Source organism: Sciurus carolinensis, chromosome 8 (assembly GCF_902686445.1).
Source record: "Sciurus carolinensis chromosome 8, mSciCar1.2, whole genome shotgun sequence".
Classification (NCBI taxonomy): domain Eukaryota; kingdom Metazoa; phylum Chordata; class Mammalia; order Rodentia; family Sciuridae; genus Sciurus; species Sciurus carolinensis.
Genome location: NC_062220.1, coordinates 68,156,181 through 68,173,538, shown reverse-complemented (window position 1 = coordinate 68,173,538; position 17,358 = coordinate 68,156,181). Strand labels below are relative to the sequence as shown.

General features: G+C 33.1%; 1 protein-coding gene across 1 annotated transcript in view; it reads left to right on the top strand.

The window, feature by feature from the left end:
- The window catches only part of Cog5 (component of oligomeric golgi complex 5), a 332,336-nt gene that overhangs the window by 19,042 nt on the left and 295,936 nt on the right, over window positions 1–17,358 (top strand). The window contains exon 6 of the mRNA XM_047560136.1: window positions 12,321–12,441. Within this exon, the coding sequence (XP_047416092.1) occupies window positions 12,321–12,441 (121 nt within the window). The remainder of the gene's footprint in view (window positions 1–12,320; window positions 12,442–17,358) is intronic.

Sequence of the window (17,358 nt, the reverse complement as noted above, 5' to 3'; positions counted from 1 at the left end):
TCCCTTTGTGTTAGTCAGCTTTTTGTTACTGTAAGAAATCTCTAAGATAATCAGATTTAAAGAGAAAAAGTTTATTTTTATTTTTGATCATAGTTTTGGGGTTTTTAATTTGTGACTGATTGGCCTCATTCCTTTGGGCCTGTGGTGACACAGCACATAATGATGAGAGTGTGTGGTGGAGGTCATTCACCTCTTGGTAGGGAAGTGAAGAAGGGAAAGAGACCGGAGTTGCACAGCCCCTTTGATGGCATATCCCCAATGACTGAAGATCTCTTACCAAGTTCTACCTCTTGAAGTTTTTCAACACCTTCCAATAGCACCAATTTGAGGACCAAGCCTTTAACTCAACAGGTACTAGGGGACACTGCACAACCTAACTATATCACTCATCCATTCTTCCTTGTAGAATTCTTGGTTACTTTCTGCATGTAGAAGATAGCATCCCCATGATGTTTTGTCTTCTAAATTAGTTATTGAAAAACTGTCATTCTGACCATGGTCTGTTGTTTTCCTTTGGTGGCTTCTTCTTTCTTCCTCCTCCTCCTCCTCCTCCTCCTCCTCTTCCTCCTCTTCCTCCTCTTCCTCCTTTTTTTTTTTTTTTTTTTTTTTAATTGATATTGGGGATTGAACTTAGGGGCACTTCACTGCTGAGCTACATTCCCAATCCTTTTTATTTTGTATTTTGAAATAGGGTCTTGCTGAGTTGTTGAAGCTAGCCTCAAATTTGCAATCCCCCTGTCCAGCCTCCCAAGACACTGGCATATAGTCATGTGCCATCATACTCAACTCCTTTGGCATCTTTTAAGATCTTCTCTCCTTTCTGATTCCCCACAGTATCAGAATGTGTTTTCTTTTTATTTATCTCATTTGCAGTTCATTTTCCATGTTCATTGTGTGAATTTGTCTCCTTTTTTTCTAAGCCATGATTTCTTCAAATCTGCACTGATCTGTTTCTTGAGATTGTGATTAAATTTATGCTCAATTATTGTCCTTTAAGTTCTTTATCCACTTTATGTTTTTGTTTTTCCCTGCTGTTTTATGAAGTTTTTTTCCTTCCCTCTGAATTAGATCTTCCATTCCATTAATTCTTTCTTCAGCAACTTATAGACTGTGGATAAACCAGTCCATGTAATACTATTTTGCTAAATTTTGGTCATTGTTAAATTTTTATTTTATTTTTTTTCCTTTTTCTTCATTGTTTAATTTTAGAAGTTCAATTTTTTTCTTTTTCTCAAATGCTGTATCATCTCTCATATTTCTTGTTTCTTGACTTGTCTTTTTGAACATATTCTATTGAGTTGTTTTGTTATCTGAATTTAGTATGTACACTGTTGATGGTTTTTGCAAATTTATGTTTGTGCTGTTCATTAGCTCTATTAGAAGTCCAGTTTTCCTGTTTGCCTTGTTGTTTACTATGTGTTAGATATTTTACTTCAGAGATTTCTTTTTTTAAATCTGAGTCCTTCTGAGAGGATTTATTTCTCTGCATCATTAGGAATCACTACCACTCCAAAACAAACATTATTATTAAATTCAGTTTTAGACCTTATCCCCTACTTTGCCTCAGAGGCTATCAAGATTCATTCTGGAATTAGCAAGTGTTTTAAGATTACAAGTGCATTTGTTTCTTTTCTGTTTGGGTTCACCTTTTTTGCTTCACATTTGGTCTGATATTTGTATTATCATTTCATTGCTCTTTTGAAATGTCTTTATGTTTGATACAACATTTTTAGTTGTTTTCGATGGGAAGCTAATAACCTAGCCTGCCGTTATTGAAAATAGGAAACCCACATGCTTCATCCTTCTAAAACAACATCAAGTTGTTTTTTTTCCCTTGATAAAATTATTCAGTAGTTTCTTATTGAGAAATAGAATGAAGTCCCTTGTCTTTAATGGGCATGAGCCCTTTCATGATATGACCTCTGCTTAACTTGATCTACTTTGCCTTTTGTCATTCTAAAAATATTTACCATGGGCACTATTAATACTGGACTACTTATTATTCCTGAATGTACAAGAGATTCTCCCATTTATTCCTTTGCACATTTTCTTTATTTCCTAACTCAGAATGTTCTTGACACTCAACAGATTTCATTGGGTGTGTCAACTCTTGTGAGGTCTGTTGTCCTTCCTCTGGCAAAGTGGAATATTTATTTTTCATTATTTGACTCCCTTAATAGTCATATAAATATTTTCATGTAACTCTTTCTGCATAACTCTGCCTTTCTTTATACTCTTGTAAGCCTGAATTCCTCGAGGGTTATGATAATACATTAATATTTGAATCACAAACCTTAGCAGAGTATTATGTACTAAGCACTCATACCTATTAAATGTTTAAAGAAATGAATAAAATATCTGGGTGCAGTGGTGCATCCCTGTAATCCTAGAGACTTTGGAAACAGGCAGGAGGATCACAAGTTCAAGGCCAACCATGGCAACTTAGAATGTGTCTCAAATCAAAATATAAAAAGAAGTGGTGATGTAGCTCAATGGTTGAGCACCTGAGTTCAATCCCCATTAAAAAAAAAAAAAAAGAATAAAATAATTTTTTCCTTGGTTTGTGCCAAGTAATATTTGGGCATATTTATATGTTTTTCCAAACATGTAGCATGTGACTGAACAAAACGTGATATTATTTTTTATGTATTTGTACATGTCTCCTATAACAGTTTGAGAAATATAGCATGCAAGAAGAGTCTGAATGTCTTTTTCAGATGGTGGAGATGAGATATTTTCAAATTATTTCAGGGACAGCCAGCTATGGATACATTTTTGGTCAGTGAGGATGCACAGGAACCTGTTGTATAAGTATCATGGATAAGTGGAACATTGTTCAATTTGTAATATCAACCTAACACTCACCTTTTCCTGTACTTCAGTTGCTGAATATTTGCTGTGACTGTGAGCTTTTTCTTCTGGTGCTATGGACCAAGCATCAGTCTTCTCACTTGCTCATCATTCTGCTCACTCATTCTTTTATCTCAGAGCTTCTTCTTATTGCTACCTCAGGCTCTATCCTTTCTTTTTTCATACTTCCATAAAAAGAATAGTGTAGATAGTCAATTCACAGTTTGGGTAGGTTCTTATGGTAGGTGATGGCATTGGCAACTGGTAACAGACTTTGTATGGCTTCCTTTGAGCTAGCATTGTCTAATCAATTTTGGCTAGGGTTGCAAGATCATTGGCTTGGAATATGGCAAACCTTTAAGGACATGCTCAAGCTGCTTTCCTGAAAAGGTTCATGCACTGTTAAGTGCTCAGAGAATTGAGGAGTTCTCTCTAGGGATCTAGTGTTTTACTTTTATGTTAAAATATATATCAAAACAATACTCCCCATGGTTAAATTGGAATATAAATATTGCTTTTTAGGATTTTTTGGATAACTTTCTCATTTTATTTTAAAAACATGGCATTAAATGTCACTGGAAGTCTTCCTCTTACTGAAAGAATGTGTTGGCATGCAAATATGGTATTGTTAATTAAGAAAAATGATTATGCTGATATGTTTATAAATTTGCCTTAATAAAATTAATTTTTTTCTTTTTCTTTTTTTCTTGATGCTGAGGATTGAACCTACACCCTCATACATGCTAATCATGTACTTTACCACTGAGGTACACTGCAACCCTAAAATGAAATTTTATAAAATATTCTGCACTTTTGGACAAAGAATGGAAGTTAACTTTGACTTTAGTAAACTTTAAAAAATATATATTTATATATATATACATATATATATATATACACACATATATATATACATACACATACACAAATAGGAAAAAATATATTTTTCATATATAGACACATACATATATATATATATATATATATATATATATATATGGAAAAAAAGGATATATTTAGAATTAGACAACTGGACTCTGTTTAGATGCTCCCAATTTACAGCTTATTTACAGCTTCTTTACAGCTTATTTGATCTGGTGTTTGTTGGCCTTGGCATCCATAATGAACACAAGTGTGTTGTTTTCGGTTTTCTTCATAGCTAACTCAGTGGTCAGGGGGAACTTGATAATGGCATAGTGGTCAAACTTGTTTCTCCTGGGGTTACTCTTCTGAGGATATTGGACTCCTTCTAGAGCTGCAATGTCTTGGGATCCCTGGAAGTAGGTGATATGCAGATCTTCTTTTTATGGCTGTGAACACCCTTCAACACTGCCTTCTTGACCTTTAAAGCTTTTGCTTTGGCTTCAGCTTTGGGAGGGGCAGGAGCTTCTTTCTTAGCTTTTATTGCCATCTCTGTGAAAAGCAACTTTAAAATATTTTTGCATGTGAAGACATAGGCCTTTTTTTTTCTTAGTGAACTTTTCCAGGACTATTATTGTCTTCATTTACATCATATATTGTTGTTTTGATTACAGCTCATTGTTTATTTTATTTTATTTTTTTTTGACCATGCTGGGGATTGAACCCAAGGCCTTGTGCTTGCAAGGAAAGCACTCTACCAACTGAGCTATTTCCCCAGCCCCTCATTGTTTAATTTTGACAAAACAATTGAAAATTCATTAAATTAAAATTTTAATTTCAGTTAATTTCTTTGCATCTAACCCCAGATCTTAAACATGCCAGAACTATGCACTTTTTTTTTCTCTCCGTTGTTCAATCTTTTGAAAGTATTTTTCAAGAATCATCCTTATTATTATAATTATTATTGTTTTTTGGTACCAGGGATTGAACCCAGAGGCATTTTACCACTGAGCCACATTCCCATCCCTTTTTAAAAATATTAAAATTCAAAAATATTTAAAATTAATTATTTAATTATTTAAAATTATTAAAATTTATATTTTTTAAAATTTTGAGACAGGATCTTGCTGAGTAGCTTAGGGCCTCACTAAGTTGCTAAGGCTGGCCTCAAACTTGTCATCCTCCTGTCTCAGCCTCCCGAGTTGCTGGGATTACAAGTGTGCTCCACCATGCCTGGCTAAGAATCTTTCTTATTTTTGTCACCTATGTGGTTTTTAGTGATTTTTTAAAAATTTGTGGTTATATAGAACTTAGCAATTTATGAAATATTTTTAAATGTTCTAAATTTTCATAATTATATTTGGAAATTACTTTATGGGTGAGTCATTTTATGGGTGAATAAATGTAAATTCTGAAAGTTATGTTCTGAAGTTTATATAGCCACTATGCAGCATGAGTGAGAGTATTTCTTTGCTTTTGATTCTGTAAATTTTATTTTTAAAAGAAGGGAAAGCAAAGCAAAAAATATAATTTTTGTTTTTTTTTTGAAGTTTGCTGTAGGTAAAGAAAGCAGAACCACAAGCAGGTTCACAAAGAATAGATAAAGCATTGTGTTTTCAAAGAGCACTACAGTTCTTAGTCCCCCTTAACTAACTGCATGAATATGAGCAAACCTGAGTTTATTTTTTTATGGGGAAAGATTGGACTGGATCTGTGTTCTTTTCTAGGTCTAAAATATTATGATTCTATGAAGTTGTGATAGTTTATTTTATTGATTTTTAAAAAATGTTTATGTAGGCACAAGAGATCAGGATTGTTCATTTTAAGATTAATACTTTATTTTTTTTATTGGTTCTTCTTAGTCATACATGATAGTAGAATCCATTTTGATAAAATTATACATGCATAGATTATATCTTATTGTAATTAGGACCCCATTCTCGTGGGTAGGCATGATGGTGGGATTCACTTAGGTATTTTCATATGTATACACAGGAAAATTATATTAGATTTATTCCACTGTCTTTCCTATTCCCCTCCTTCCTTTTGTTCCCCTTTGTCTAATCTACTAACCAGCTCTTCTTCCCCGGCGCCCGCCTTCATTGTGGTTTAGCTTCCACTTATCAGTGAAAATATATGACCTTTGGTTTTTTGGGATTGGCTTATTTCACTTAGAACAGTGGTTTCCAGATCCATACATTTACAGGCAAACATCAGAAAGTCATTCTTCTTTATGACTGAGTAATATTCCATTGTGTATTTATACCCCAATTTCTTTATCCATTTCTCTGTTGGTGGGCATCTAGATTGGTTCCATGGCTTAGCTATTGTGAATTGTGCTGCTATAAGCATTATTGTGGCTGTGTCATTGTCGTATGCTGATTGTAAATCCTTTGGGTTTATACCTAGGAGTGGATAACTGGGTCAAATGGTGATTCCATTCTGGTGAGTGAGATGAAATCTCAGTGTAGTTTTGACTTGCATTTCCTTGATTGCTAGAGATGTTGAACATTATTTCATGTATTGTTGATCATTCATATTTCTTCTTTTGAGAAGGGGTTGTTCAGTTCCCTTGCCCATTTATTGATTGGGTTATTATTATTTTTTTGGTGTTAAGCTTTTTTAGTTCTTTGTATATCCTGGAAATTAACATCCTTTTTGATTTGCAGGTGGCAAAGATTTTCCTCCCATTATGTAGGTTCTCTCTTCATGCTTTTGATTATTTCTTGTGCTGTAGCACTTTATTTTTTTTGTTAAATATTAATCCTCATTTTCTACACTACTTTGTTTTTGTAAAAAAAGACACCATAAAGATGACTGAGTTGGATAAATTGGTCAAGTTATTCCAAAGTTAAGAAAAAAAGGAAGGGAGAGAAAAGAAAAATGTGCTGAGGTCCATTTCAATATCTTTATTTCCAGTACAGTATTTAAATTTTCCTGGATCAACTTATACTCAGTTTTATCTTAGGAAGGAAGTTTGTTTTAGAAACTTGTTGCCTTTCAAACAAAGTTCCTACAGCTCTTTGGAAGCTCGTTTTAGTTATTGTTTTTCTGTTCACATTGTCTAGCCGTTTCCATTAAAAACATTAAGGAGCTTTTATGTTCCTGTTTAATCTGTTTCATGTTTGGGCTCCTAATTAAGTACATGTGATAGATGAAGGCAAGAAAGAAATAGCTATGAAGGATGTTTTGTTCCTTGAACATAAAATCCCTAAGATTCTACCTCCAATTAGAAGAAAGTACTTTTATACCTATTCTTTTTTTTTTTTTTTTTTTAACCCCCATTTCACTCTCTTCCCAGAAAACCTTTTCTTCCTGAAGCAGAAGCTTCTGGCTTCTTTTATATACATGAATATATCAGTTGAATTTAATTATCACCCCAAGGATTATCTCTGTCGTAACTCATTTTAGTAATATTGTTTGCTTATGAATTGCCTGGTTCTCAGAAAAAAAATTTGAAGAGCTCATTTTTCTTTAAACAGAACAATTTACATTTAAAAAATTTTAAATGATCAAAGAAAAATTGTGTTTTTTAACTTTCAAGACCTATAAGGTTTTAAATCTCAATTATGTTTTAAATATATAATCAATTTATTGAGATATAATTCACATCATGTTTTCTTTTTAACTTTTCAACTATAATATCAGTTTTTAAAACATCATACTTTTTTAACTTTTAAGTGGAATTTTAATTTAACCTTTTAACTTTAAAATCATAAGTAAAAGATTTTGTGAAAATTCAGAATAAAAGAAGAAACCATCCATGAAACCTTTTCTGATTTTATACATATAATTTTATATGTATGTTTTTCATTATGTAACTTTGTCCAGTTCCCTTTTAAATTTATAGTTGTTATAGCAAATAATTTTGTATACTTTTTTATGGGATACCAACCTATTTTATTAGATTTATGATTATCCTTTGAACAAGTAAATATATCAGGAGGGGAGGAAGGAGCAAGATAGTAACAGGAGCATAAAATGTCAGTGACTCTAAACCCTATAAAAACAGAGCAACTAGGATAGCAAAACCCTAAAAACCCATACTGATGGAAATGATCCTGCTTTAGTTTGAGGTTTATTTCTGCTCTGCAAAAGCCAGTGACCATGTTAGTGGTCCAGCTACCTATTATCACCATGCTATGGAGAAAGCCAGGCTAGCTACATGGATCTGATGAATAGAGAAGTACTCATGCACCAGTTGTGGGAGTGAAACCTTCTTGTATTGTCCAGATCAGCCTAGTTGTTAGCTGAATGAAGCACAGTGAGTAGTCAGTCACAAGTGAGACCACATGGAGTACTGGGATCCTCCCTAAATTCTCAACTGGCAAGAGTATGAAATAGTTTTTAGCCACGAAGTTTTAGGCTGGTTTCTTGTGCAGCAGTGGAGAATTGATAGACCAACCAAAGTGATTTTCAATTATAGATTCCTGTCAACATAGTGAATGCAGGGAATATTGTTTTCATGAACTTTTTCTTAGGAAACTAATAGTTGGTGTTTTTCAGATACCAAATTGACTAGAGAAATATCAGTGTAAAGAATTGTGGTGAGCATTAGAACTAGGATGGGGCCATAAAGGAGTATATAAATAGGTGATAACTGTGCTTTGATAAAGAAATAGAATTCAACTGAAAAAAAAGTGACAGCTGTGCAAAAAAATTTTAAACTATTTTAAGCAATCATATTCTTAGTATGGTATTGGTTTTATTAATTAGATACTGTTTTCTGTGTATTGTACAGTCAAGCAAATTATTTTAAGTTATTCTAATTCTGGTATTTCCTGTGTCCTTAAGAATCAAGAGTCAGCATGGAAATAATGATATAGAGATATAAGATAGAAGGTTAAATAAATACCCTGTACTTTTGATTTTTAATTGGAAATATCCCTAGTAACTTACTTGAGATATTTTCATTTTATTTTAAAATAGTATAAACTTTATATATTTCTCTGTATATATTTATGCATATGTATATGTATAATGTTAATCTGAGAATTTCTATATCTATATTGTGGATTAAAGCAAATGAATATTTATACTATATTTTAATTCTGACATTTCCTAGTTGTATCTATGGAAGATTCTCAGAAATGAACAAAACTAGTTCCCAGAATGTGGTCTTGAAATGCTGTTTCTTCCTAAAGGAAACATGGGCTTCTTTGAGACCTCTTTGATTCCAGATCTGATACTTGAAATGTATAAAATGATTTTGAAACATTTTTATACCAGATACCAAGGAATATATTGGTGACTGCTAGGTCTGTGACAGAAGAACTCAGAAGCCAATTTAAAGATTTGATCAACTATCTCACTTTTAGCCCTAAAAATCCTAAATTTGGGAAATCTTAGTCTCAGAGTGATACAGTTGATCACTCTCAGAGGCTCCCACTAGCCAAAATGGGACAATTTGGACATCAATAAGGATAAAAGCTCAATGAATTGGCATCTTATATTATGTTTACATTTATGATTTCATATATAATGAAAAAACCAAAATAACAACAACAAATTCTTGTTTGTTTATCATTAGTGGATATTAGGAAACCCTTCCTTTTGAAAATATAAACCAAGAGAAAGATCAAGTATTTATTCTTACTTTCCCAAACGAGCAGTACCCTTAAGGATAAACAAATATACTTGAGGTAAAAAAATTTCATAGAGAAATTTTTATGTGCTAGCAAACCAAGATTAAACAATAGTATCACCATTTTGCATTTACTTAGGTTTTAATGGATTTTGATGTTTAATATCAGTAGTTGCTAATAACACAAGGAGAAAAGCCAACACATTATAAATTTATTTTCATTTAATGATTAACTTGCCAGAAATGATAAACCTAAGTCTAAAGAAACTGTCTATATCCAACTACTAGTTTTATAGGAAATATAGAGGATAGAGGAAATTCTCAAACTATACTATGGGAAAACAGTCAACAAAACCCATTCTGTGTAAACTCTGTAGGTCAGATGATCCAATGTATTCAACAATTACAAAGAATAAAAGGTGGGGAGGAAACCCCACAGATTAAAAAAGAGTGAAATTGCAACACTTAGGTATATATGTTTCTGTAATAAAAGTATGACAGTGATTACCATAGGAGTGAAAATAGTTTCTTTGGGTGGGTTGGTAGATGGAAGGTGACATGATTGGGAGGGAGTGCAAGGGGGGCTTTTGTGTTGGCTCACACGATTCTGTCTCTTTTCTGTGGGTGGTTCCTAATTCATATAACTATATATCTCAGTGTGATCTTATATCATATATTTAATAATAAAATATCTAAAATAAAAAATAAGGAAATTGGGCAAGGCAAATATATTGGGAAATGATGAGAGTTGATGCTTTAGAAATTAGCCAAACTTGTTGACTGAAAATTTTATTAAATGCTATTCTTGGAAGATCCAGTATAATCTGTAAGTAGAAAGATACTAATGTTTATTAAAAAGAGGACTATAGTACTGAAAAATGTTTTTAAGAAAAATGTGGCAGAGTGAATTTCACTGAGAGACTGGAAAGCTAACCAGGAGAACACTGTGTTAAGGTGAAGGTAGTAGTTTGAATTAGGCTGATTCTTGTAGGAATAGAAGAAAAATAGCAATAGTTGTATTATGCAGTAGGACAGTCAGTAAAACTTGGTCACAGATTAAGTATGGTTGTGAAAAATAAAAACATTAGAAATAAACTCAAAGGTTAAATGTATGAGGATATTTCCTTTATATTGGGTAGGACTGAGGAATTCTGGAAGGGTAGTTCTACGTGCTGCAGAATAAGGTCTTGTATTTCTCTTTATGAAGTATTTAGAACCCCAGAGAAGTGGTTGCTAGAGATTGTGTTCTAAATTGTTCATCCAAAAAGTTCAGTTCTGATAAGTAAGCAACTGATAATTGGTTGTTTCTGTTAAGTGTAAGTTGGGACAGAGAGATATGAGGGTAGCTTTCAATGATCTTGAAGTATCAGAAAATAAATAACATTTGATAAAAAGATAAAGATTTCCAAATCTTTAATTTCCCGGGAGAAATTCTGATTTGATAATTTTTATTATTTTAAGTACTTCAAACCATAGTTACTCTGAAAACCAGTCAAGTGAACGTGTTTAATCATTGGGTGTCTGTGACTTAAGTATGTTAATATTGTTATGTTTTTGTGCATGTATGTGTAGCTTGTGGGTTCATGAGTGTGGCTATGTGTGGCTTTTAGGTGTTCTCTGTTTCACCCATGAAAGAAAATTTAAAGCCAGAGGCTCAGGGCCCTTTGTCTTTTGTGTGTGTGTGTGTGTGTGTGTGTGTGTGTGTGTATGTGTGTGTTTCTGGGGACTGAACCCAGTACCTTGTGCCTGCAAGGCAAGCACTCTACCAACTGAGCTATGTCTCCACTTGTCTTCCTGGAGCTTTTAATTCTTATTGCCACCATTTAGGATTTTCTTCTTCAGGGATCATATCTGCTTTTCAACTAGCTTTGGCACTGCTCAAAGATTGTGGTGATGAAGCAGCATAGACTATTTCTCTTTGCTTTGTTATTACTGAGGCTGAAGATCACTATATATTATTTGTTACCACAAACTCCCTTCACCTCACTCTTCCCAAGGCAACTGTTCTGGATCCAGTTCTATAGCAAAGTGTTCTGAAATTTATGACTCTTTCTTTTTTAGCCTGATAGGTAGGAGGCAGACATGAGCAGTGGAACATGGAGATTAGGGGTTACATCTTTGCAATCCTTTGGATAGATAATAAGCCTTTAGATAGGTTAAGACTTAGTATTAGATCTGGGAAAGAAAAGGGAATAGGAAGCGATGTGAAAGTATGTGAGAGTTGTTTTTTTTTTGCTGTGCTGGGAATTAGAACCCAGGGCCTTGTGCTTGCCTTGTAAGCACTCTACCAACTGAGCTATATCCCCAGTCCAAGAGTTTTTTTTAATAGTTATTTTTAAAATAATAATATTAGTGATAAAAACCATTAGGAAAATTCAAGTGGGGCATGTTTATTCCTTATGGCTAGTGAAATTGGTAGAAGTTTGAAGACTGTTCAGCCAGGCACCTAGAAAAGAGAAGCCAGGGTTGGAGACAGTAAGTAGTAGGAAGCCTAGCATGGTGGTTGTTAACTTGACTGCCATGGTATCACCTGTGAATATTAAATAAACTGATGTTTGGTTATCACCCCTAAAGATTCTGATTTAATTGTCAGGGGTATCACCTGGGCATTAGAACTTGAATTCAGTGTGCAGTCGAGACTGAAAATCATTGATTTAGAAAAGAAAACTGGTTTAAAACTGCAAAGAATCTTTGGCTTTTACAGTGTCTCAATCTCAAATTCATTCTATTTGGGATACGTTGGAGTTTATTGTGAAGAGTAAATAATGGTACAGTTGGTTGTTTCCTAGAAGATTTGATACTTTTTAAGATTGGTGTTTATTTAGAGAAGTGAGGCATGAATGACTCTTTAGCATCTGGAAAGAATGGACAGATTAACATATTAATAGTAATCATAATGAAATTTAATGAATCTATTCATGTATTTAACATTGTGATATTTGCACAGTATTTAACATTGTGATATTTGCACAGTATTTAACATTGTGATATTTGCATAGTATTTAACATTGTGATATTTGCACAGGTTGCCTGTGATTTGCTTCGGAGAATTATTCGCATCTTGTATCTCAGTAAGAGACTCCAAGGACAACTGCAAGGGGGAAGTAGAGAGATAACAAAAGCTGCTCAGAGTCTCAATGAACTTGGTAAGTCCTTTTTTGATTAAATAGAGGTGTAAAGATTTTATGTTTTTGATTTGTTGACATTATTACCATTAACAAATATTATTGAGCAAGTTTTTGTAGAGTTCGCTGTAGATAGCACTGTCACACTTTTCAGAATTGGTGAGTAAAATCAGTTGCTTTCTTGAATGTTTATTACTTTAAAAATTATGTGATAAATTGGTTCTTTTTCGTCTATAGATCTGTAGATTTTGACACGTGTGGATTCGTGTTACCACCACCATGATGTAGAATAGTTTCATCATCACACCATCAACACTTTATAATCACACACGCACCACCTGCCTCTATTGTTGGCAACCTCTGATCTCTATTGTTGTAGTTTTGTCTTTTTAATAAAGTCAAGTAAATGAAATCATAAAGTATGTAATCTTTTGAGGCTGACTTCTTTTACTCAGCATAACACCTCTGAGATTTATCCAAGTTGTTGGGTGTACCAGTGGTTTCTTACTTTATATTTGTTGGAATACCATTCTTTGGATATGCTGTGGGTTGTTTATTGATTCACTGGTTGAAGGAAATTTGTGTTCTTTCCAGTTTTTGGTGATTATAAGTAGAACTGCTATAAATAGTCCTGTATAGGTTTTCATGTGAGCTTAAGTTTTCATTTCTCTAGGGGAAATGTCAAGGAGAAATGCTATTTTTTAGGTGACAAAACCCATGTTCATATTATGCCTACATTTCTTTATTTTTTCATTCTATCCTCAGACATTTATTGCAGGCCCTTGGCATTTAAGGGTTTAATGTTCATGGTTTTGACTGCTAACAAGCTTCAAGGTCTATTATATAGCAATTCATAATTTTTCAGGGAAAATTTTTAATAGTGAGTGCACAGAAATGCTCACACCTGTGTTTTAATGAGGCTTTGTAGTTTTCTTTTTTTCATTGAGCACCCAGTAGGTTTTCTGAAGTGGATATATTTAGCAGTATTTTGTACTTTAGTGAGTTCATAAGGTCTTTGATTATATACATCTAAAATATCAAGAATCTATGGACTGGGGTTGTGGCTCAGTGGTAGCATGTGTGAGGCACTGGGTTTGATTCTTAGCACTGCAAATAAATAAAGGTCCATCAACAACTTAAAAAATATTTTTTAAAAATCTGTTTACTCTTGGTGTATTTTCAAAGTAGTTATGCCAAAATAACATCAGAAAAATGTACATTACATGTTCTTTTAGAATTTTCCTGTCTTTGATATTTCAGTTACATAATTATGCTGTAGTTCTTATACTGTATTTTTTAATGATTAAAGAGATATAAAACCTGGGAAACTGAGGCAGGGGGATGGCAAGTTCAAGGGCAGCCTCTGCAACTAGTGAGATCTGCAGCAATTTAGTAAGAACCTGTTTCAGAAACAGAACAAAACAAAACAAAAGGGCACTGGGGATGTAGCTCAGTGGTAAAGCATCCCTGGGTTCAATCCTGATCTCTCTGCCCCCACCCAAAAAATGTAATAGCTTTCACGAATCAAGCTTAAATAACGTTTTGGTTGTATAGTGTGCAAATATGAACTTTGTTTAGGCTCATCATTAGGAATATATCTAACTTGTTATTTAGTATGCTGGCAGTATATCATATAAAAAGTTAATTTTTTAAGCAATGAGTAATGCTTGACTTTTGTTTTCACAGTATGTTCTAAACATAGGAGTGTAAAATTCTAGTATTAGCTGTTATTTTTTTGTTCTATCACACTTAATTTTTATGTTCCAAAAAAAATTGTAGGATAATGGAATCATTAAACACAGTTACAAATTATTCCAAGACTTATTGTATGTTTATCATTACTGATAATCCTTTATATTAAAAAGTAGCTAAATTTTTATTGTTTTTTTCTATGATAGATGGTGCAATACAAATGGTAATATCTTCTTTAAACCCATTATCCTTCCCATGTAGTATTGACTTTACCCAACCCTTTTATAAATATTAAATTTAAAAAGTTGTTGAGAAGATATAGTTCATGGTGGAATTAGTCAAAGACCATGTGTTAATTAAGTTTAAAGCTATGCAAATAATTTGCACTTTAATATTTGCAAAAGCATCATCTATTTATCTTTTACCACTGTGGTTTAGTTTTGACCAATCTTGGCACTGATAACTAATAAGAAACCAGGAGGAAAATAAGTTTTCTACGTTTGTTAATATTTTAATAAAAGTAAAAATTTTGCAATCACTATTACAATTAAAATGACATTTCTGTGATTGGAACATTTGTAAAATTATCATTATTTATATTAGTGTGCTTCTGGTTTTCATTCTACAGCTGAACCCTGTGGGTCTTGCCCCTTGTGAGCACAAAGCTGTTAAGTACAAATGGGATAAAAGAGTGAAGAAATGTTTATTAATTGCAGCCAGTGAGGAGAATACTGGGGATAGCTATCAAAGCAGTATCTCCCTGAACACAGGAGGCAGAGATTTCATTTAGAAGACTCATGCATATATTCATGTGGGAAAGACATCATCACATGTAGAGGCAGGCACTTTCCTGAGCATGCTCATTTGTGGATTGTGCTTCTTTGTGCATTGCACATTAGACGCAGCCGGGTGGGGGCAAAGAATTTAGCAGGTCATGAGATTATAATCAGCATATTTTGCTCTAGGTCACCTTAGAAGAGTGACTCAGTGATTTTAGTTGGTTTTAACTGGTCCCTTGTGGTTTTTTTTTGGAGCACCTATCTAAAACAAACAAACAAACAAACACTCTTGAAGGTATGTTAGCAGTCATTTAAAGGGGGAGCAGATTATTTCTTTGCAAACATGTGCTTGTCTTTAAAAGTTTTTGCCTAGGAACTAGTACTTAGAGTGAAAAAAGTAGTAGTACTTACATTAAATATAGGCTCCTGAAATTAAGCTAAAAGTGATCTGCCAACCTTGAGACACTTTGAGCCTTGAATTAGGGTGACCAGACAAAATATTTTGTCATACAGAAATGAATTATATTCTGAGTGATTGAGGGTATGTAGAGTGATTACTATTAGATGCAGATTTCTTTTTGGGGTGATGAAAATGTTCTGAAATTAGTGTTGTACAGCCTTGACCATATACTAAAAACGAACTAAACACCTTGAAGGAATGAATTTTAAGTTATGTAAATTATGTATACTTTGAGCATCCATAATTGAAAAACTCCAAATTCAGAATGCTTCAAAATTAAACTTTGAACACTGATATAATACTACAAGTGGAAAATGCCACATTTGACCCTCTTGTGATGGGTCACAGTCAAAGTCCATGTGTACAGCATGCAGCTGTATAAAATTGCCTATAGGTTATGTGCATAAAGGATATATGAAACATAAATAAATTTTGTGTTAGACTTTGTCACATCCCTAAGAATATCTCATTATATATGTTCAAATGTTCCAAAATCCTAAATCCAAAACACTTGTGGTTTCAAGCATTTTGGATAAGTGATATTCAGCTGTATTAATTTAAAACACATATTTTGGATGTCTAGTGATGATTATACTCACGCTTTCTTCCATCTTTCCTTTCTTCCTTCTGTGACATAATGAACTGATATATTGAAAATATATCATTTAATTTTGACATACAACATCACCAATAATAAGATAGTTAATATAACTATCACTCTCCAAAGTTTCCTCATGTCTCTTGGTAATCCCTCTTCAGGTGTTTACTGATATGTTTTCTGTAGATAGATTAGTTTCCACTTTAAAAAATTTTATATAAACAGAATCATATGCTTTGTTTGTGTTCTTTCCCAACTTTCAGTTGTCATAATTATTTTGAAATGCATTAGTGTTGTGTGTATCAATAGTTTCTTTCTTTCTTTCTTTCTTTTTTGGCAAGGGAGATTGAACCCAGAGTACTTAACCACTGAGCCACATCCCCAGCCCCTTTTTGTAATTTGTTTAGAGACAAGGCTCGCTGAATTGCTTAGGGCCTCACTATGTTGCTGACTTTGAATTCACAATCCTGCCTCAGCCTCCTGAGCTGTTGGGATTACAGGTGTGCCCCATCACACCTGGCTAATAGTTTCTTTTTATTGCAAAGTAATGTTCCATTGATAGATCACAGTTGGTTTTATCCATACATCTGTTGGTGGACATTTGAGTTATTCCTAGTTTTTGGATATTAAAAATCAAATGTTATGATCTTTCATGTACAAATCTTTGTATCATTTCATTTCTCATTAATTACCTAGGAGTGGAGTGTTTGCATTCTATGGTAGGTGTGTGTTTAACTTTTTAGGAAATTATTGAGGTGTTTTCAAAGTAGTTGTAGTAATACTTTACATTCTTATCATTAGCATCTTTATATTCTATTTCCCCTACATCCTTGCCAACATTTATTATTTTCTTAATTTTAACCATTCAAATTAGTTATATTTGAATACACATTTCACCAGAGTATTTGCGTAGATGGTGTGTATATTTGAAAAGATGCTCAACATTATTATATTTTAGGAAAATCAAAATCAAAATCATATTATTACCAAATTGACAGAATTATTTTAGTGCAGACTTGTATTTTTTCAAGCAGGTTGTTATTGTGTATTGATTAAAAAACAAAACTCCATAGTGTGCATTGTAAAATTCTTTTTTATCATTTTAATTTATGACTTTTCTTAAAGAACAGTCTCTTTTGGGGGAGGGTTCTTAGATTGAGCTCAAGGCCTTGTGCTTGCCAGGCAAGTACTGTAAAGCCAGATCCCTAGATCAAGAAGTCTTGAGACTAGACAAAATGTTGGTGGCTCATACTACAAAATGATAACATTTTTGGAGCATTATTTAGATAAAATACTTGAGAAAATGTTTATTGTACTTACTACCTTTTTCAGTTTTTGTTAACCCATGTGAGCAGGATTCCTATATAATTTGTAAATTTAATATTTTCAGAATGTTTTGACTAGCTGGG